Source organism: Crocodylus porosus, unplaced genomic scaffold (assembly GCF_001723895.1).
Source record: "Crocodylus porosus isolate Cpor-Errol unplaced genomic scaffold, CroPor_comp1, whole genome shotgun sequence".
Taxonomy (NCBI): Eukaryota; Metazoa; Chordata; order Crocodylia; family Crocodylidae; genus Crocodylus; species Crocodylus porosus.
The window spans coordinates 41,438,866-41,461,680 of record NW_017728911.1 but is presented as its reverse complement, the minus strand read 5'-3'; the positions used below and the strand labels follow the sequence as shown (position 1 = coordinate 41,461,680).

The 22,815-nt window shown below is 53.7% G+C and overlaps 1 protein-coding gene across 4 annotated transcripts in view; it reads right to left on the bottom strand.

Moving 5' to 3' along the window:
- Positions 1-22,815, bottom strand: part of FRMD5 (FERM domain containing 5) — a 252,495-nt gene that overhangs the window by 13,380 nt on the left and 216,300 nt on the right. For 2 of the 4 annotated variants that reach the window (XM_019533922.1, XM_019533920.1), the window contains exons 6-10: positions 15,293-15,416; positions 13,823-13,910; positions 5,962-6,050; positions 2,666-2,729; positions 1,980-2,071 (exon numbers count right to left, since the gene is read on the bottom strand). In XM_019533922.1, coding sequence (XP_019389467.1) covers positions 1,980-2,071; positions 2,666-2,729; positions 5,962-6,050; positions 13,823-13,910; positions 15,293-15,416 — 457 coding nt within the window. The remainder of the gene's footprint in view (positions 1-1,979; positions 2,072-2,665; positions 2,730-5,961; positions 6,051-13,822; positions 13,911-15,292; positions 15,417-22,815) is intronic. The other 2 variants (XM_019533923.1, XM_019533921.1) reach the window with 1 other exon arrangement.

Genomic DNA, 22,815 nt, shown 5'->3' with positions numbered 1-22,815 from the left:
CGGCAGTGTCGCCACGAGGCAGCCCTCCGTCGGTAATCCTCACCTCCCAGGAGCATCGAACCCCTCTCCCCGCTTAGGCCACAGCCTGCTTGACTGGGTGCCTTCTCGGCTGGTCATTCCCCAGCTTCATTCATCACCAAGAACGACCCTGTGGTTTCCCTCCACGTTAACGCAATGAGAAACGAGACCTGCTGCTTGCAGCGGCGGACTGCGGCATGCCCGGAGAGGATGCACCTCGTGCTTTACCCGGCCTCTGGCTGATGAAAAGCAGCTCGTTTCAGCGCTCTCTTTTCAAGAAGAAGAGCAGGCAGCGTGAGGATGCCCAAGTGAAGCGTGCTGCCCGAGGCCTCCCTGCATTGCAGGTTGGCGCTTTCTTTCCCTTTTGCCGTCAGACCAATTCGGTGCACAAGGGAAGGGACAAAGGCTGGGCCACTTCTGACAGCAGCCCGGTTCTGCACAGCCGCAGCGGTGCCTGCTCCCCCTTCGCCAGCTCCTCTCTCTCGTGCGTGCCCGTCCCTGGGGAAGCTTCCCGGAGATGCCTGGCTTGTCTCCAGCAAGCCCTGCTCAGCCTGCCCCTCCGAGGAGACATCCTTGGGGCGATGTGTTCCCCACCCTGAAGAGACACCTGAGTCCTGAAAGCCATGTGAAGAAGGGAGCGCAGGGGGACAGCCTCGGGCCACAGGATCCCGTTCTCATTTCACAGCCTGGCGTCCTAGATTCCCACTCTAAGCCTCTGCCAGGGACCTGTTTGAGCTGCGTTTGCAGTGGGTGGCCCCCAGATTTTCACAGGTACAAGGGTACCTTTTCTACACCACAACCTGGGCCAAATCAGCCAGCCGAGGCGAAGGCTTTTAGCTCAGACTCATACAAGCGCCGCGTCCAGGGCACTGAGCACAGGTCTGGCACATGGCAGGGACCTGGCCTGCACATTGCAAAGAGCATCCTAGCTGGCCACCCTGCCAAGGGATTCAGTGCTGCTTGCCTACAGCAGCCCTGAACACGTGACTCGTGGACCTGTGAGCATATTGGCCTGAAGGCTGCCGGGGGAGATGGGCTTGCTATTTCCCCACTTTCTCGCACAGGAAGTCTTGCTCGCACAGGAAGCGTGAGCGGTGGGAGGGGAGGAGAGATGCATCTCCTGTACTCTGCAATCGTTCTTGTAGCGAGGCGCCAGGCACGGACACCTTGGTTAGAGTCCAGCCTCTTTCATGCTCGTGTCTCACTTCAGAGCCCGCGAACATCGTCCGCGAGCTCCTCACTGGTGTGCAAGCAGGTTGGGAGCACCGTATTGCTGGATGGCCTGGGAAGTCGGGAATTAACGGCTGGGGGGAGAGAATCACACAAAGTCCTCCGGAGGCATCTTACCACTTGCTCCAGCCAGCGCTGTCAGGCCGAGGCCAAGCACTCTGGGAAATCCCTCCGTGACACGTCAGAGCGGCTCGACCAGCGGCCACATCCCTGGGTCTCGGAGGCAGGTGGCTGGCCTCGGGTTGGCAGTGTAGCAAGTGTTGTGTTCACACAAAGCCAAGCCCCATCACACGCTCAAATGTGAGCTGCTTTCTTGAGAAAGGCAACGAGTTCACAACATGCTCGTGGACGCTGGATGCCACGGACAGGATTCGCACCAGCGGCACTAACAGCTTGCACAAGTAGGTGTAGAGATTGCAGCGCTTGGTGCGGAGGGATGCGAGTTGTCAGTGTGAGCAGGGAGGAGCTGGGGGCGCAGGGCATGGGAAATGCTGCCAGCTCTAGGATGCAGCACCCTGACAGATGCAGACTTGCCAAGGGCTCCTCTCCTGCAGGCCCTGTGCAGCAGGAGGGTTGTGACCTGGGGGCGAGCACAGAAGAAGCAAGCCAGAATCGGGACCTGATCCTGCGCGGCCTTCATTTTAGTCTCCTGTTGTGGCTGGGGGGGTGCTGCCCACAGGAAAACACCCAGTACCAAGAGACACTGCCCTGCTCCCAGTCCCGGCACTTACTTGTAAAAGGCTTGATTCTCTATGCCGCACTTCCAGAGGTGCTTGCAGGCTTCTGGTGTCGGAGCAAAGTAGGTGAGAATAATTTTCTTTTCCTACAAAAATTGCACATGGAAACAACTGAGTGTGATGGGAAGGGGCTGTGCTGCAGGGCAGCTAAGGGGAAGCTACATGTTACATTTACACCGTACTTAAAATGTGAGAGTCTACACGTTAACATCCGTTAACTCGTGCTACGTGCCCTCTGAGCATCTCAAAGTTACACTGCTTCAGGTGAGGGGTAACTCTGGGCTGCGCTACCCAGCTCGTGTTAGGGCAACTTCAGTCTGTGCCACAGAGATAAAATGAGCCACGTGTAGTCCTCCAGCATCCCAAGATGCACCACTCCCAGCTCCCCCACCCAATCCAGAGCAGGGATACAGCCCAGGTATCCTGGCTCCAGCCCTGCCAGCACATCTTCCCTGCAGTCACTGGCGGAGCTAGCTGGAGGAAAGCAAGCGTGTGCATGTTCACCCATGCTGTGGGTACGTGCCCGGCTGCCATGGACATGCCTTGAGCTTAGCAGCAGGCATCAGCCAAGGAGCTGCATGTGGCTGTGCTACCCAAGACAGCACCCAACTTCCCAGCCTCTGAAGCAGAGATGAACGCGGCGAGCTGTGAGCCCCAGAACAAGGAGAAAATCCACTCACCTCTTTCTGACTTACGTATAAATAGAAGGTCTTCCCCTCAAACTTCAGTTTGGTCACCTCATTCCTACAACCGCAAAGCACTCATGTCACTGACATGCCGTTGACGTCCTGTCGCAGACCACCGCTAATGCAGAGCCTGCACCCCCCACCTCCCTGGGCTACGCACAATTAAAGCCCGACCATTGGCATGAAACTCGACTCAATAAGAATGCCTATTTTAAGGGAAGTCAGAAGAACAGTCCCAACTCCACGTTTTTTCAGTTCAGCGTGCGTGTAACGTGGTGATAGGTGGACTCCTGGCTCAGATACAGTGGCTGGAGGAGGGGGCACATCTCGGGATGGGATGTGCTTCTCAGCGGGGTGCTCGAGGAGTCACCGGAGGACTCTGCGTATAACAGATGTGCACCGTCTGGATGAGACTATCAAAGGTGAGGCACCACACTTAGCTGATGAGGCCAAAATTGAAGAGACAGCAAAGAATGAAGAACGATGCAACCAGATCTGGAGGGTTGGGGGGGGGGGAGGTCTTTCAGGTGACTGTGCCAATACAAGGACGATGCCATTAAATGCAGACAGATGTAAAAAAATAATAAGTCCGGGGGGCCACAAACCAAAGAGAGAGAGGACAGATTACAAGGAACAGCCATGCAGCGTACTGACCAGGAAAGGGGTTTAAGGGGTATTGTAGAAAAATCCTTGGAGACATCAGCCCAGTGTGTGGCTGCAGTAAAAAAGGCAAACAGGATACTGGGGTACATCAACACCGGGACAGAATACAAAGCAAGAGAAGTGACACGGTAACTCTACATTGCACCACTTAGACCGTCGCTGTGGCTGCGTGACATCCCCTGGCCAACGGCCCCGGAGTGGGGACCGCCGGGAGTGCCCCGAGGCCAGGGACGGGCTGCCCCTTGCTCTAGGTCTAACTGGCCATGGCGCTCATCTGCTGTAGCAGATCCTGGGTGTCTCCATGAGGCAGGCGGGGGTTCACATGCACACGTTACCACTTCTGCTTGTTCATGTGTATTCAGCGTGTGCCACATGCCCACCACATGACAGCTGAGGTGCCCATGGGCTCCATGCATGTGACACGTGGCCAGGGGCCAGGCATCACGCACCCTCTGCAGCAGCAGACCGGGCCCGGTGGGTGCACCGGGGCTGCAGGCCTGAGGACCCTTGGGCACACGCAGGGGCCCGGGATCGGGCTGCACGCAACCGTGAGTGTGCAGCAGCATACGGCGTTGCTGAGCAGAAAGCATGCAGGCCCCTGTGAGCATCACCCCTTCCTGGGACCCATGAAGCACCACTGAGCACATGCTGGGCACGGACCCACTCCTGCGGCCGGGGTCTGGGGAGCCCGGGATAAGGACCGGGCTGTGCTCTCCAAAGGATGATGTTGGCTCGAAGCCCTCATTTGGGAACAGCTGTCAGCAGCATGGGAAAAAATGCATGCAGCAATTCCAGGCTTTAAGGACAGTCCTCAGGGCTAAAACAATGGAGCCTCTATTCACCCGGGGGGCAGACAAAGGCAGGATGACCTGCGGCTGCATGGAGGTCGGACTGCAGCCTTAGCCCCTGAATCCTGGGAAACCCTTGGTAACCCCATCCCCTCTCTGCTGCTGTATGACCAGGACACTGGGCAGGATGGACCGAGGGTCTGACCCAGAAATGGCAGCTCTTATGCTCTCATGTAACCCCCCGAGGTTAAACCTATACAGACAAAGCCCATCTGGACGGGGGTGGGTGCCACACGGAGCCAATGCAGGTTTAACTAGAGTTGGGGGAGTGGACATAGCTGCCCGGTCCATGCTGCCTTTAAACCTTGCTAATGCCTGACTGTGCAAACCGATGCTTGAAATGAAGGCAGTAAATGAGGCTTGAGCTAGGAGGCAGAAACTTCCCTGCCCCAGAGGAGGAAACGGTTCAAAGAGGACTGGCAGATGAGCAACCTCTGGCAAAGCCAGTCAACTCCAAGGCCCATCCTCTGGCCCCATGTGCCCTTCCTACTGAGCACCACTGGCAGCTCCTCCAGGGAGGAGGGCACTGGCCTTCCCACGTGGGACAGAGGAGGGAGACAAGGGCCATTGTGGGGGGAAGAAGCCAAACCCAAGCCTGAGCCCCGGCCCAGGGACCTTTCAGTTGCACCCAGCAACAGACCTCCTAGCTTGGGACCAGTCCCTCCCGGCAGCTTCCAAGAGCCGACCCCAGGGCATTGCCTTGCAAGGGAGACTGGCTCCAGCAACAAGGGGGTCTAGGGCAGGCCTCTGCCAGGAGGCAGACGCTGCCACGTGCAGAATAAATGTGCGGTAGCACGGACTGCGTGCAGGGGGGTGGAAAGCAGACACTTGTACCCAGGCCTGGTTGCACCCCCTCCCCCCCATGCACAGTAGTGGCCACACGTGTCCCAAAGCCGTGGCTCTAAGGGACAGAGGGTGCCAGTGGCTGACGTCTGCATGGAGACATGTCTGAGTGCCTGTGGCGAGCGATGGCTGTGGGAACAGGAGACGCATGGGACGAGAGCCGACGAGGCAGAGGGCACACCCAGGGACGAGACAGATGACACCGGGGTGGGTGGCAAAGGAGGACAGTGAGGGTGAGAGACATGGGAAGGCCTCTGCCTTGCCAACCGGCCCCTCACCTGAGACTCTGCCTCCAGGTGGGGACGAGGAATTCAGGCAGCAAGGGCGCCTATCGTTACCGGGGCTTGTGATCATCCAGGACTAACACGCACCACCTCCCGCCCTTGCTAATGAGCCCACAGGGACCTGGAGGCCTCCTGGGGCACTTGTATACACCACGCATTTAATCCTCATTAACTGATGTGGAAGGAGCCATTGCAACAGGCGTGGGGTCCCTCTGCTCTGACTCTGTGCTGTAACCAGGACCTGTGCAAAGCCCAGGCAGCCGGATCGCAGAGCAGGTCCGCGTTCCAGGGGCACAGGATGTGCTGCCTCCCCTGGGTTAGGCAAAGGGACTTTTTCCTCCCTGGTGGAGTTTATCACCCTCGGAGCAGGACCAAGACACGTGCTTGCAAGGACCTCACTCCCCTCCAGGCCCACCCGTGGGTGCAGCCACGCCAAAGCCCAGTGATAGCAGCCCGGGGACATCTTGCGTGGGGAGGTGCTCAGGTAGCACCTGAGCTATTCCTAACAGGAGGCCGCTACACCCAGCACATTTCTTAGGTGTGCCATCGGTGAGCAAGCGAGTGGTTCTTGACACAAGCAGCTGAAACAAATAAGAAACACTCAAAACGTGTGGAAATGGGGGGAGGGGGGGAACAGGGACGCGGGACTCACCATTTGATGAAGTGAACTCTTTTGTTTCCCTGCAGAACAACAAAACCAAAGGGAGTGAAGGCCAAAAATGCCGCGTTTCCCGACACATCCTGCAACACAACAACATCTGCTCATCAAAATGCTGCAGCACTGGCAACGGTTACAAGTCAAAACAGCATTTAGTTCTGAATTAGGTGGCGTTAATGAACCTCCCGGCCTAATTCTGCTGAGAGAACAGGTCTTGATGGCTTTATTTTGACCATGACATTCAGCCTGTCTGCAGGAGGCTTCAGGTGCTTACAAAAAACCCGCAGAAGGAGCTACTCTAGCAGAATCCATGAGCACAGAAAGCAACGCAGCTCCCCTGCTCGCGATGCTATTGATTTACGGGGAAAGCCACAAACAATGAACATTGCCCTTGAATCCTGTCATCGCCAGTCCTTTCACTAATAATTCAACTCGGACTCTGTGAAAAAACCCCTCTGACTTGTGGCTTTCTGGGCCGCATTTGCAGCTGGCCAGTCATTAGAGCCATGTCCCATGCAGGTCAGTAGTTTAATTTAATCACAACAGCCAGGCTGCGGTGAAGCCACCATGGATTGTACTGGCAAATGTGCAAAGAAAGAGCAGGTGCCCACTTTTTGAAGCGCCGTGGAGCACGGGGGGTTGTTCTATAGTTCAGACCGAAGTTCACTTCCCTTTAGAAAGTGGATTTTCAATGTGTTGTGAGGACAGATTTATAGCGTAGATTTAGAGTAGGCAACAGCAGTGCCAAGGGCCCAGAGGCAGGGAGGGAAATCCCAAGTGGCGTGCAGCCCCGTGCACCAAGCAGGTGCCCTCTGTGCATGACTTCAGCTCCTGCCTGAACCCTAAGGACCCCAGCCCCTCCTCTATGCAGGGAGAAACTCTCCCCTGTTGCACCCTCAGGAAAGCCCTGATGCAACCCGGTGCACTCCGGAGACAAGTGAGCTTTGAAGCAGTTAGTTAATTAAATAACAAGCAGATCGCTCCTCTGCCCAGCAACATATAATTATCTCTGAAGGCAGCCAGGGGAAAGGTAAGGCCTTCTGCTCAGCCATCCGGAGCTGCAAGGCGCTAGCTCCTAAATCAGGGCCCCCCCCTGCACCACCCATCAAGACCAAATCAGCTATGGAGGCGGCTGGAGGGTGATGCGTGATTTCTGAATATAGGTGCTTCCACGCCGGTGAGCACTACCGGGAGCTAGCAGCCCTGGGACTCCCACAAAACCACCCCAGTGCCGTATTTAAATGCACAGAAAAGGCCCTGCCCGGTCTTGCCCCTGTACTCCTTGGGGCATCGCCACCCCTAGGACTAAGCTACTGCTCTGCCCCCAAACCTGCTCCTAGCAGACACGTGGCCCACTGCTCGCTCAATGAGCCCATGCAGCCAGTGCCATCGCAGCCGTGTCATTCCGACAGCTCCAGCCCCTGCCGTGGCTGTATCATGCTGAAGGTCGTGGAGGACGTCTTTTGGCAGTCCGTTCTCACCAGGCCCTGCTGCACTGGATGCCAGGACGGTTCTCGCACCGGCTCTGTGCAAGGCCGGCCGGCCGGCCGGCGGTGTTTCTCCTGCCCCCCAGCCAGCACATCCCGGGGTAAATGCACCAGAGTCGTGTGACGCACGGAGCAGGCGGCTCTCAGCAGCTGGTTCTCGCAGCCGGGATGCTGCTGCCCCTGCCTTATTGCTCCAGACAAGCTTGATTCTGTCTTTGCTCTGCTGACCCCATGTCCAGACGCCAGACTAGTGCCGCGGGAGGAAGTTTTCTCTTTTCATCAGCCCATTCGAGTGACAGGCTCCTGGAGAGGGTTCACTATTTTTACCAAGGGAGTTTGTGGCCCTACAGACTCTTCCATGCAAGGAAACAGAGGCTGGAAGCCCCATGCCTGTGGGGATTTCTGAATAAATCAGCACACCTTCTTCACAGACAATACACGTGGTCAGCAGACGTCTGCTCTTCTCTGCCCTTCTGTCTTCTGGAGCTGGTCCTCTGCATTCAGCATGGCCCGGGTCAGTTGTCCAGGTGGAGACCAGCCAGGTTGCATGGTGCGATACAGACTTCCTTCAGCTCCAAACCACGCTGTGCCTGAGAGCAAGAACCATCAAAACTGAGAAGGTCTCCAGCCCTAGCATGGGATCTGCAGCCGCCAGGAGGAATCCCTGATAAGGGAGGGGGCACCGATCCTTGCTTTCCCTGCTTGTTTCCACCATACCAGCACAAAAATACAGTTTCCGTCCTCATGTTCCAGCTTTGCAGGGCAGAGTGAAAGCTACCCAAAATACAGGCATCAAAGCTGTGTGGGAGCTCAATCCCCCGATCACATCCCAGAACATGAATTCCCTACATATTGGTTTTAAATTCAGATCAGATCAAAACTCATGTCAGTCCCTAGAAGGTGAATGGCAAACAGGAAAAGGAGTTCAGGACTCAATTCTACCTCCTGCACAAAGCAAGCCTTAAATCCTCAAACGAATCATGTCTGAGCTGCAACAGCTGCGGCCTGAGGAAGAGGAGAGATTTCCATACATCTCCACAGTGACCGGCCGTCTTTGTGAGCAGAGAAAGCACTGCTGCAAAGCACACGCGTCTTGCCAGGCCAAGCCATGAGCACCTGCTGCAGCTAGCCATTTGGAGGTGCAAAGACAGTTTACACCAGCTTTTACTTTCTGATCCAGGGGCTGTGAATCGCTTCTCCCGGCTGCTTGCTCTGCATTGGCCTGGCTGCCTGCTGTCACCCAAGGACCATTTTGGCAGCCACAGAGTGACGTGATGGGAGTTAGGGATGTCAATCTGTGACTGCTGTGATGAAGAGGAGAAGGGAACAGCGGTGGTCAGGGACTCCCAGGACTTGGCAGGGAGAAGAGAGAGAAGACTGGCTTCCTTGACAAGGGGGCAGAGCACAGCAAGGAATGAGAGCAGTCGGCAACTCTGGAGAAGTGCAAATGAACTCAGAAAACAAGACGTAGGGAATCGCCCAAAGTTGCTGCAAGAATGAGCTGGAAAGATCCCAGAGCCAAAGGGATTTGGATCCACTGGAGATCTGAGCTGAAGACAACAAAAGGAAAGTGAACCAAGACCAATGCAAGGTGCTAAAGGTAGTCCCAAGTCAGTCTCCACACACGGTGTTACTGCGCAGTAAGGCATCTACACGTGCGTTACTGTGCAGTAACTAATCAGGCATAAATTTGATACCTGCATGATGCTTGCTTTCCTCCAGCTAGCTCAGCCAGTGACTGCAGGGGGCTGTGCTGTGGCGGCTGTCATGCAGACCCTTCCCCTGAAGAAGTACTTGGGTCTCAGGCATGTTTGCCCTGTGCTGCTGCATCTTCAGGGCTATTGCAACTCTGCTGCCTAGATTTGGGCCAGTGCTTCTCAGCCAGGGTGCCTTGAGGTCCTGCATGATGCAGGTATCAAATTTAAGCCCAAGCCGGCCTAAGTCACCATAGCTACTGTGCAGTATGGGTGTGCATGTGTAGACATGAGCCTGTACTGCACCGTAATTTAGGTTACTGCACAGTAAATGTGCACGTGTAGATCCACCTACTGGCTTGGATATCACACAGATGATTCAGAAGCAACAGAAAAATACCCTGTGTTCCTCTCGTTAGGTATCTGAGATACCATCAGGGGGGAGAAATTAGCTACCCAGGCCATAACGGTTCTCAAAACTGTCAAATACAAACTTGATGCATGAAGGATACAGCCAGGGCAAACACAACACAAGCCAGCACTAATCAATGTGTCCTAAACGTGCACATCCACAACCGCAACCCTCCCACCCCCCCAGAGCACAGCATATTGGGCTGTAAATACAAAAAAATCCACATTTTTTTATTATGTTGTAATTCAGTATCGTTTCAGGGCCTGAATGACTTAGAAGCCTAAGCACCATCCATTTTTACTGGGATTTAGGCTCCTTAGTCACTGAAACCCTTAAAAAAAAGTCCTTTCCCTTCCCTCCTTTGTTCAGTGCCCAAAGTATTCTGGCCAGGTAGGAAGGGAGCTGGGGAAAATGTCCTACAAAAGGCATTTTTTTGCTAACGAACCCATTCAGAAGCAAGCCAACAAAAATTACGATGAAACCACGGAAAATGGAAGCGAAGCGTCTAAGCCACATTAACAGAAATTAAATGTAGCATTGTCGAAAAACTGCATTCAATATGAACTGCGCCATCTGTGATTTAGCACGGCTCTGACGGGAGAAGCATCTCAGGGCAGCTCAGGACGACAAATGCTTTTGCTCAGCACAGTCCCATTTTACTGTGGCTCTGATTCACGTGGAGCGTTTAATATAGCAATATACATTCAGGGAAGAGGAAGGTATCAGCCGTGTGGAATATTCCTTCCAGAAATATTTATTGCGCTGAACCAAGGCAGGATTCATGGGTCACTGGGAACTGAGCTGGGTCACAAAGAGTATTTTATTTTCTTGGATTATCATTTTGCAGGAGAGAGATTATTTTCACAGCTGGGCTCTTTCATATTTCATCCCTGCCACCCCCGACTTCTACAGATAATGAAAAAGGAAACTTCAGAAAGGCAGCTTAGCTGACCGCTCGTGGGGACCTGTCTGCCTCTTAAATAGATCCCCCCAATGAATATTTCACACTTTTCCGTGGGGCTTGGTAAAAATGAAGTGATTTATGTTTTAAAGTCGACTTTTCTTCTATCATCATCTATCGACTCTCGGATTTAACACATTTAACACATATAGAGAAGTGAATTTCCCTCTTGATTCAATCACTCAGCCAAAGTGCTCACAAACAGGTCACTTTGCATGTGAAGCTGTATGCTAGCCCAGCCCTCTCTTGCACACATCACACGTGTCCACACGCACGTGCCCACAAAGTGAGGAAAGCCGTGCGAAGAGAATGGCCGTACTCCACGGAAAACTTTCCATGGGAAAATCTCAATCTGCCATCGGAGCATAAAGTCTCGGAGCTCCTCACTGCTGCAACCTCTGCTCATAAAAGCAGCCTGACTTGTGCTACACACCCTGGCAACCAGTCACACTCAGCGACAGGCTCTGAGACCCGTGCATGCACGTGCGCACACATATGCTCACACGCACTCTCACGATGCTCTCCCCCACAGTTATTACTATTGTTATTTAGATTTGCACCCTGCCCTGCCTAGAAAGCCTCAGACTGGCTTCTGATAAAAGACAAACCACCCCCAAGATACGAAGCACCAATAGGTTCCCTAAGCAACCCCCCAAATGTGAACCCACAGCCTGCTCTCTCCTGTCACTCAAGAGAACAAACCCTCAGGCCCCTCCTGACCCTTTAAGGGACCAAAGGTGCAAAATAAACTGCTAATGAAATACAGCATCACGGCCTCACGGCTCATCTGCCCTGCGGGAATGGGAAGCTCTGGGCTCTGATGCTGCGCAGGGGAAGGATGCGTGGAAGTCTAGCTGGCCATGTCCTGAGCAGGAGGGACTAGATGGCATCTCCAGGTCCTTTCCAGACTGATTTCCTCTTATTTGAAATGTCAGAGGGACAGAACGGGGTCACTACACCGTGCAATGGGTCTGGTCACTACACCGTGCAATGGGCATGCACCAGATTGTGCAATGGGCCAGTCACCAGACGGTGCAATGGGTCCGGTCACCAGACTGGGCAAGGGGTCCGGTCAAAATTTGCTGTAAACCTTGTACCTCAAAGCACAGCTTTCCTAAGGATACTACAGAGAGAAGCGGTGTCCCCAGCTAGAGAGAGGCAATGGGCTGGGGCTGAGAAGGGAAGGATATCAGTGTCTTGGAAGGAGGAGTCCTAGGGAGATGGAGCCATGAAAGAGAGAGTGCCCTGCCTCTCCCCTTCCCTCGGGAAGCCTCAGGGCAGAGGCCAAGACCGAAGGCGCCAGGTGGACGGATGCCAGGTTGGAGGGGACATGGCAGCCAGGCTGTGGAGAGCAATGAGAGGAGGCAAAGCAAGTGAGAACGGGGCAGGGCCTTGCTTCTGGAAGGGAAATCCAGAATGAAGGTCCCCAACGGAGACAGGTTAAGACCCAGACAAAGGGACACGAGCTGCCCCAGAGCCCCGGGATCCCTGGCAGCGCTGACTCCAGGCCAGGCTGGCAAGGACAGCGAGCGAGCAGGCCGGCAAGGTTCAGGACCCTCCCATGTGCCCCCTCCCGGGTCCCACCGGGACTTCCCTGATGCCAGAGCGTCTGTGCAAAGCCGCTCAGGTTTGATGAATTTGCAAACCTCCAATGGGAAAACGTTTGAATAGGATGTCTCCCCAGAGCTCGACGCATCCTATCCATCACTCGCAGAATGACGTCTCGCCGGGCTGATAAACTGGAGGTAGTTGTTAACCCAAGGGAAAAAAACCAGCCCGTCTCGCTTTGAAATAAAGGGATGATTTTCTCACGGTAAAAGGGAAAGCATCCTTCCTCCGCGGCTGACGCGCCATCCATCAACCCGCTCCGGCTGTCTCACAAAGCGAACCCGAACCTGCACAAGCTGGCTGCCGGGAGCCTCATCATCCCTTGCAGATAATACAAGCGCGTCTTCTCCTTCCGTCGGCAGCTGTTCAGACCGCGTAGCAGTGGAAATACCAGTCTGCTCCCATTTAATTGTATCCGAATGATCCCCGGCTCTCGCTGCTCCCGGGGCAGCTTGCTCCAGATTCTCCCTGCCTGGCAGGAGTCTAGAAGCTAAGGGCGGTAATCTTTATTTATTACACTTTATTGGTCTTGCTGTTTCCATCTCCCTGAGCAGGAAAATTTGTATGGATGTTGGCCAGGACATTACCCACGTGAACTCTATTTAGCTAACGAGATACAACAGCAACTCTCTTAATGCCTGCTCTCTCCTTGCATGCTGGTGGCCCGCAGGAAGGCGCCTTGAACACTCCCCGACATTCGGCATCCAGCGATCAAGGTCATGGACTTTAACAGGCTCCCCGTGGTGGCCGCAGCCCCCGTGATGGGAACTGGGGGCAGAAGAGGGGAGAACGCCTCTGGAGAGGGCATGGGAGACCGAGGGCGAGGGGAGTCGGAGAGGTCGAGTGTCGTGGGGAAGTGCCAGGGCTGATCCGTGTCCGGCTAGCTCAACACCGGAGTCTGGCAAACTAAGAAAACCGAACCAACAAAGCAACCTGTTCCCCCTGCCCCTGCACCGTCCACCCCCTGCTCTGGTCTCGCTCCGTACAAGCACTGGTGGCTTCACAAATCCAAAACAGAGCTCAAAAAACAAAGGACTGAGCCAGCAGCTGGGGCTGGCGGCTCCTCGCACGCGCAAACACGCGTGCAAACCGTCCAGAGGCTGGGGAAATTCCCTTGCAGAATCCCAGATGGCCACAGAGTAGAGACTTGCTTCATTAAAAGATGCTCGGCCTGTTCTCCACGCCCCATCCACGTCTGTACAATGCTCTCGTAAGTGAGGACGTGACAGCCCCATGCAATGACTTACAGTTTCCCGGTCAATCAAAAGCATTTTGGGAAAAAAACTAGGGAGAGATGGGCACTTAGCCCTGTGTCAGGATGATTAATGCCTGTCCGGCTCTCTGCTGACCTTGTCGGCACCTCCCAAATACGCATTGCTGCAGAAGGTGATTGCACACGGTCTTTACACGTGCCTTCACTTCAATGGACTCTCCTCTCACGGCCTTCAAGCTTCCTGCGGCTGAACTGCAGAATGGTTTCCCGGAAAAACTTCTATCGCTATTTATAATCCAAACCAAGGGGCCGCTCCTCGGGTGCACACCGTGCGGAGCACGTCCTCACCGGGCCGACACGCGCCACCCAGTACGACGGGGCAGCGGATGACAAGTGACTGCCCTTGGACCCGATCAACGTGACCTGCTTTGTGACTGGCTGGAAACCTGATGCCAGAACAGCTTTCAGGGAAGGCCTTACCTTGCACGGGTGCGGGTCAACCCCGTAGGTCTCCAGCGTCTGGGCTTTTCGCAAGAAGTTTAACTCTGAAGTAGCTGGCGTCTGACCGCTGCAAGAAAGGAAAAGGCTGTGAGCGTCTCCATCAGCAGTGCCATGTGTCCACTTGGGCAGATTTCTTGCACGGTGGTAAGCACCGTCAATTAGGATCTTATGTCTGCCCTTCCCGACCTGCCGGAGAAGAGGGTTTAGCAACACGGCAGAGGAACGGGCGAGAGGGGCACCTGCCAGATTCGGGGCTGACCTGAATACCCGCAGCTCAGGCTGGGAAGGGCTCTGCGCACAGCATCCCATTTTATGGGTTTCCGGCATCTTTAAATCATATCACATCAAAGGACATCAAAGGACAAAGCCTGCGACCATGTGCCCGATGGCTTAAAAACAAGTACACAACTCGCTCCTAGGAAAACGGGACAGCTGCTGAAAGCAGCAACAATTCATTATCTCCGGACCCTGGCCTGTCCAAACCTCCTCGCAGGAGTGCTGGACGATGAGCGCTGCTATCTCGGTTTGCAGAGCCCTCGGTCCCGGAGCCTCATCTCCCCAGGGAGCTCGCAAGCTGCATCGCCTGGCTCCCCGTCGCACGGCTTTCCACACAGGCTGCACGCCGAATGGACAGGGGGCTGCCACGTGTCGTGAACGAGGACACGGCTTGTATAATGGCCCTGCCATACTACAATCAGGATATCTTTCTCTTCTAGGGTGCCTCTCATCTCACACCAGGATGGGAATAATAGTCCCTCCAGGGTGGCACGTGATGGCAGACTATATTTACCCAGGGAGAAATCCGTTTACTGCCGCTGCCCGGTTGGAGAGCGTCCTGGATGTTTAATCAAGGCTTAAATTGGGTTGACTTGGAGACTCAGCAAAAACCAGAAGCTGCTCCAGGACTGGCCGATAGCCAGCAAGGAGATATTAATATTGCATTTGCACCGGCTGCCCAAGCCCCACGTCTCTGCTGCAAACTAATGACATCCCACCATTGGGAAATGATATCCCCAGCCCTCCACTGAGACCCCTCTAAGCCCGGTCTTTAATGACTACAAAATGCCAGGACCTCATTTTTAAATCTCATCTTAAAGACGACAGAAGGATAAGAAAATAAGCTGGATCAAGAAGACTGGGGTTTTTATTTTTTTTTCTGATTACCCGCCTATCGAAGTACTTTTTGGTAGTTTTTCTTGGGAAGTTTGTAAATCTCTACTTTCTTCCTTTTAAATGTGAAAAACGCTACCAACAGCCCTCGTCCCCGTGCTCCGGATCTAGCGGGTGCGCCACGGCACTGAGACACTCACCTCATTACGCAGGAACCTCGTTTTGAAAACCCGGGAGAGAAGTGGAAATAAAATAAAGAGGAGACGGGTAATTTTGGCACGAATCAATACAGGTGACCCCTCGAACAGCGCTGCCCATTACACCTTGGAAGAGAGTTACCTCAATTCTGTTTTGTGGATCTCTGCGATTTTCCTTTCCAGCTTTTCTGAATGTTTCGGGAAAAACTGGAACTTGGAGCTGTAGCCTTCTGGGTGCTTCCCAGGGTCGTAATCCCCAATCTCCGCTGGGAAAAGGCAAGAGAAGATCCACGATGAAATAATAACGTTCCCACACTTGAAATAATATCACTTCTGGAGATATTATTATAGTTCACACGGCAAAGCGCTGCAATGTTACGACTCCAGCTGCAAGGGCAAGAAGCATGCCTGCAGCCCAAACCGAGTCCCTGCTGCCGCGGGCGGTGGGGCACGTCCCAGTCTCGTTCCTAGGAGATGATTGCCCACGTCACAAAAAACACCGACAGGGAGGTCAATAAATGAACGGGCACAAAGAATGAATGAACCCACCATTTCTGGCCAGAGCTAAGGTCTGGAGGATTGTGGCAGCCAGGATGGTCGAGGAAACAGGCAAGAGGGAAGGGTTTTGGGTGGGAACTTTTCCTGGGCCACCTGTATAGTTGGAACAAACTTTTGGGCACAAAGAAGGGCACTCTGTAGAGCTGGAACATCTCTTCCAACTACACAGTTGGGCCAATAAAATATCCCACCCCGAAGGTCTCGCTCCTCGCGTATTCTCCTGGTGAGGCAGGCAGAGAAAACTGATGCCCATTCTTAACGGACAGGGGAAAAAATGGAAGAAAAAAGATCATCAATGAATTTCACGCTTTCTGCTTGTGAATCGTTTTGGGCAGATGGTCGCTGCCTCTGACTTATTACTGCTTCGAAGTCACTTGCTACGAGCCGTTCGTGGCCCGCAGCCCCGGGAAGCAGGGAGCGTTCACGGTGAGAGGCCGCGCGGCTCCTGTCTGCACGGGCAAAAGGTTTCCCGTGCAAAACCTCAGCGTTGGAAATCCAGCAGCCCTTCCTGGGAGATTTCCGAAGCATTCATTTAACACTCGCTATTTAGGGGAAGAGCGTGGCTGGATCAGTGCTTGAAAAGGAAACCGAGAAAGGTGCGGACACAAAGGAGGAGAATTTAAACGCACGCTGGTTTTTTTCTACAGTGTTCACCCACCTGCACTGCCCCGACTGGCTTTAGGACAAAACAGAGGCGCTGCCTGCCTCTGACAGTCACTCCAGCTGCAACAAAAGCATTACCCCGAATAAAACTGGCATCTGCCACCACTTTGCCTGCCGAAAACTTCTCTGAAGATGCCAGAGTACTTTCCTGGGCTCGGACGGCTTCTGCTGCTCCTCCACGTTAAACAGGATAAAGCAATGAAAGACGCCTCCCTCGACTAGTCGCGAAAGCGATGCTAATGTCACCCACAGGCGCGACTGGTCACTGCGGTCTAAAACCGAACTCACAGCACATCGCCATCACATGTGACACCCCCAAAAGAAATAAAGCCGCTTCAAATATTTCGGGGGAAAAGAAGATGTCTTCACACTCGACAGCTGCGCTGGTGCTCGCGTGGAAAATATACGGCCATTAATCAACAGGACCTACAAATTGCCACTGGCAGAAATGGCCCTTTGCTTTTTTTTCCTAAAATGATCTGGCTGGAAATGAATGATGATGATTTCTCCTGCGTGAATAACCCGGGGAGGGCCTTTCTTGGCAGGAGAGGGTTTCCACATGGGCATTCCCCCAAACGGAGGGTCACGGTTTGATCCCCCTTGTGCAAATACTGCTCCCAAATGCTGCAGATCCCCCTGGCCCCGCTGGCAGGGCTGGTTTGGTGGCAGCTCAAGGTGCAGCGAGGGACGTTGAGGTTGGATATTAAGAAAAGCTCTCTCACCAGGAGGGTGATGACCAGGAGGGTGATGAAGCACTGAAACAGGTCACCCAGAGAGGCGGAGGACCCTCCATCCTTGGAGGTAATTAAGACCCGGCTAGACAAAGCCTTGTCTGGGATGCTCTACTGGGATGGTCCTCCTTGGAGCAGGGGGTTGAACTGGATGTGACCTCCTGAGGTCCCTTCAACCCTGACACCACATGGGAGTCTCCAGGTCCTGACCAGTTCAATGGTCACGAATCTCCCAAGCAAACCCGAGAGAAGCAGAGCTGACAACACTGCTCCATGGCGAGGCGCATCTCCAGGGCTCCGATGTGAAACGTGGCTGCCGCAACTGTTTTGCACCGAGACTCGGAGTTTTTCCAAGCTGGGATTTAAAGCACAACTCCGAACCTGCCCCGTCCCGCGGCCGGAAACGTCCTAAGAGCTCGAGGTGTTTGCAGACATAGACGTGACTCCTTTCACCTCCATCCCCCCATGCAAAGGTGCTTCCCCTTGCATCTTCCATTGCTCTCTGGGAATGAGCCAGCAAGTAAACCTGAACTTCGCTCGAGCTGCAGCCAGGGGAGGGGAACATGATGGCACAACGGGCCTCTGACGGCTGAGTGCGGCAGTATTCGCGCTCATGCCACATGCTTTTTAGCTACGTATTGGCTCCTCATGATCGATAACAGCGCTGCCTCTGCAGCCTCTCCCTGCTGAGATGGAAGAACATGCCTCACTTCACTTCCCACGGTTGAGGGCCCTAGGTGCTATGGTTGTTTGCCTGTTTCCTGCTTGAAAAGCTAAAAGGCGGGGACGTACATCAATACTTTGTAACTAATTAACGAACGCGCTTCAAACCTTGCCTAGACTGAACAAGGCGTGCATAGGCATCGTTAGCGCTGCTCTGAAATAACCTGGAAATGCTTTGGAACCGGGACTGCTCCAACACCATTGGTGTGCAGCGCGCCACAGGAGTGTCTGCACGCCTAAACCAACAATAAAAGCATGCTGTCAAGCTTGCCAAGTCAAGTCGAGCTGGGATAAATCAGTCACCTTCGTCCAGTCCCATGGGTACCATAACACATGCAGCAAAGGGGCAGGGTTGAGACTGAACAGACTGCCTCCATTTGGGCAGGTCTCAACTGCCAAGTGCTTGCCTTGGTGCACAAGTCCTGCCTTTTTACTGCCCGCCCCAGCGGCAGGTAAGCCGGTAGGCTTGCAAAGACATGAACTGTAACCACAGAAATTCCCTCCCGGGGCATCCTCTGGACCCCGCCAGGGCTCCTCCAAGAAGAGCTCTGCCATTAGAGCCCACGGACTCACTGGCAGCAGTAGTAGGCTGTCATCCTTCATGTAGATCAGCAGTGGAGGAGGCAGAGACACGCTTTGCCAATGGGTTTTACCAGCTCTGGCAGCAGAGGAATGGCAGGTCTCAGGGGGTCTGCATTTCCATATCAGGCTCTGGGGGCATTGGATCTACAGCCCCTTCCCCCCTCAAAACATCTGCCCTGTGCCATCCAGCCTGTTCCCATCACAGTCCTGACCCATCCCTCTTCCCTCCAGCTCCTTTTACGAGTCCCACTCTGATGCCAACTCAGTCCCAGGCCTCACTTCAGAGGCTGCTCATCCCGGTGCCTGTCTCCTTACCCAGCTAGATGCACCCTCCTCTTTTGGGCCAGATGTCTCCGAGTCCCAGTCCCCACTCTGCTCCCTTTATGATCGGTCTCTGCCCCATTGCCTCTTTGTTCTTCCCCAGTCCAGCGTTTGTCCTTTCTGCTTAGGATTTTTTTTTTCCACCCTCCTCAGACAACAGCAGGGGAATGGAGGGCCCAGGAGAGGCAGGTTTCCTGCTCTCCGGCTCCATGCTGGCCCGGGAGTGAGCAGCCACTCCAAGGAGAACACGCTCTGCCCTCCTCGTGGGATGGTGGGGAGGGTGCCGACACCGCCTGGTCAATGCTAAGCGCTGCGATAGGTCAAGCGTGCTCGGTAAGGAGAGAATTGAAGCAACCACTGGTGAGCGTGAGCCAGCTGCACTTTTACGAGGGCTTTATCAGTCGGCCCAGCCAGTGGCAAAAGGCTATGTGTGCATGGCAAAAGGCACCTTGCACACACTGAGGCCGCCCCTTGCTAGATTTGAGGCTGAAGAGGAAGGAGAACCCAGAATGCTTTAACACTGGCCAGACAACACGTGTGCTTCCTGCCTCATTCTTGCAGCCAGTGGGACATCTCCACGGGACATTTACTGCAGAGTTGACTCATTAGCTCCACAGTAAAATGTCACCATCTGCATGTGTGGTGCTATTAGGGTGGAGTAAATTAATTAACTCTGCCATGGGATAGTACTGCCTGACACAAGTACTACCCTACGGCAGAGTTATTTACTTCGCCACAATGTGCGTGTAGACAGTGATGGGGTGGGCTGGGGCACAAGACTGCTTGCCAGCTAGCCCCACACTGGAGCACCCTCATACCCCAGCCAGCCTCTCCGCAGCACGTTGGGCCGGGTTGGAGCAGCCCTGGGCTGGCAGGATGAGTCCCAGGCCCCATGTCAGCCAGGGCTGCTCTGACCTGGCTCCACATGCTACAGTCCTCGGTGCACCTGCAAATGCAGAGCCTGGAAGCAATAAACTCCGGTGCAAACTCCGCTAGAGTTTATTCAGCTGCATTAACTGCATATGTAGACACAGCTAGTTTTAGCTCAAGTATAACCTCAGACAGGCCCCTGGGGTGAGGGGCTCGGAGCAGGCAGGCCAGCTTGGGCTAAAGACCTCCGCAGCCCCCCTGCAGTCAGCCCAGGTAACAAACCCTGCCCCGTGTTAGGAACAGCGAGCGTCTTGCCTGCCTGCCCAGGCTTATTTCTGTCTAGCCATTGGTTTATTTCAGTGCTATCTGCTCTGCCCACAACCCCTGGGTGAAGCACCGGCTTTTGGTTGGCCTCTTTCCATGTGCTCCACTTACACAGATTCATTTACACGCCAGGGGAGAGCTGTGTTGGTATCGCAGGTGAACGTATGGAGGCTGAATTCAATTGTGCCTTCATTTATCCATGTCTGTGCAGGCCGGCACCCTTGCCTGGATTCTTCTCCCGGAGCCGCACATGGTAAAGCTCGGGATAAAAAACTAAAACCCCCCGAGTGACTGAGTCTGGAGGAGTGAGGTGTCAAGGTACATTCTTTGGGCAACTAAATACCTTGGAAAGTCTGGCCTTGTTGTGAACAAAGGGGACTGGGGCCCCTCCACACCCACATTACTGTCTGAAAATGCTGCTTATGTTCTTACATCAGTTAGGCCCATTTCCATGGAGGGAATGTAGGCACCAGTTTCTACTTAAGCAACCAACTCCCACTGATTGCAATGGGAGTTAGGTGGTTATTCGAGGACCTAACTACTACTGTGGATCTGGGCTTTGGATGCTTGAGAAGCATTCACCCTTTGGCTCATTCCTGGAAGGAGACTCAGGGCATGGCTGGCTCACAAGGGCATTAAAAGGCCTTTGCACTGAAAGACAAGGTTCTTTGGGTGAATCTGATGCCTTTCATTAGACTGACTTCAATAGCTGGGGAAAAAAATGTTTAGCAAGCATTCAGGTTTCGAAAACTTGCTAAAAAATTATTTTTCCAACTGTTTAAGTTGGTCTAATGAAACATATCAGATTCACTCAAAGAACCTTGTCTGCCTGCAACTACAACCTACACCCCTTTGCACCGCAATGCACCCACTCCTTCGTCTCTGTGGTGCTGCTGCTTTGTGCGCCCCTCTGTCAGATGAAATCAGAGCTCATGGTAGAGGGGATATCTTTTATTAGACCAACTAGCTGTTTGAAAAAAAAATATTTATTTGCAAGCTTTTGGACACAGGCATCTTTCTTCAGGCACAGAAGAAATGATTGCAAATCTGGTGCTTTCTGTGACACCCGTGGGGGTGTCAGGGCAAGGGTGGTTATTGTCGCTAGCACAAGATCAGGGCAGAGGAACGAGCAGAGTCCCTGCCCCACCGAATGCAACGTGCCTGATCCAGGCTCATCTATGACTGGCTGGCAAAAGGTTTCCATGCTGGGGAGCTCTGGGGGAAGGTAGGCGTTTGCAGGAGACCAAGCTGATGTGCGTTATAAAGGAACAGACTCTGTTTTCCTTGTCCTGCCTTAAACCCCCCCTGGAAGGGTGTGTGGCTGCGGGAAGGACAGGGCTTTGTCACCAGGCTCATTAAGACGCTGCACTCGCCTGCATGGGGCAGACAGAGAGCAGGAGGTGGGAGCCACGTGTCCCTTAATGCACTTGGCTGTGGCACAAAACGATGATTTCATCTGTGCTCCAGTAAAATGTAAAGCCCCATAAATCAGGTGCTGCTTCAGCAAGGCTCCCTCCCAGAGGTGGGCAAAGTCTTGGGCTGGGGCAGAAAGCCGTGCAGTATGAATTATGGCTTTGGAGGTGAAAAGAGATCTCACTTTGAATGCTAAGTGAAGCTGCTCCAAACCTGTTTCATATGCCCGCTGTGCTTAGTGGCATCTACTCTCATTGCTGGAACAGGCCGTTAGCTCGCTCTCAGCTTCTGCATAACACGGGCCACAAAGTTTCATCCAGCCACCCCTGCACTGAGCCTCATCATTCGGGTTTGACTGACCCACGTCTTCCAGAAAACCAGCTCCTCTCAAGCTGAAGAGAGGGGTCTTTTGCCCCACTTGTAGTTGCAAGAAACACAAACGGTAGAAACACAGTCACGTTTCTACCGTAACGGCGCGCCTCTTCCAAAACCAGTCGGCGTCTTGTGCTGTGGTGGGAGGGCAGCTGGAGGAAGAGGAGAAGGCGACACCGAGGATGGTAAATGAGGACTGGACCGGCCAGCCCAGATCCAAGGGCCCTGTCACACCATCAGATGAAAACTGGATAGAAACCAGCTGCAGAGTTGTTGCACGTTTTCAAGCAATAACTTCATAGCGAGTTGGCTCCTTTTATAGCTGGATAGTCATATTTATCATCTGATAATGACTCTGCACGTGTGGCTGGTTTAAATTGATTATGCAATTAACCCGTTCATTGTGGGCTAATCGCTTTGCACATGTGGCCAGTCTAAATTTACTGCGCTTTTAACCAGTTAATGGCCTAATATACGTAACATGTAGCCGGAGCCTAAGACTCCAGTTCAACAAGTGACAAGAGGTCAGAGCAACTAGCTCAAAAGCACCAGTTATCACACACTAGCACAACCATCTTGGCCAGGCGCACTGACACATGCCTGGACGCGGGTTTCTGAGATACCCCAGGCTGCGGCTGGACTTCTGCGGGAAGCCTCCGCCTGAGAGAGCGCCTTGTATTTGGCTTCTGTCTCTGATCACCTGCAAAGCTTCTTTCAAATTGATATTGAGTCGCCTGCTGCTACAATCCTTATCTGCCCATCGCAGGAAACCGCTTCGGCTCCAGGAAATCCCTGTATCGTATTTATGGAGGATGGGTGCTTTCAAGGTTATTGCATGTGTCTCAGATATCACGGCTTCTCGGGGTCGCTGCCCTTCATCCCTCTGTCCAACAGCTTGTGACAGCGGTGCAGGGAAAACACCACCTGCCTGGTGGGCAACAGCGATTTTGTAAAGTGCTTGGAGATCCTCAGATGAAAGCCAATAGACTAGTGGTTCTCAACCTCTTTAGACAGGAGTAGATGCTGGGCACCCCTTGCAAAATGCCAGCTCTTAGTTTCCAATCTTTCGTTGACTACAGAAAGCTACCAGAGCAACTCCTGCTGCTGC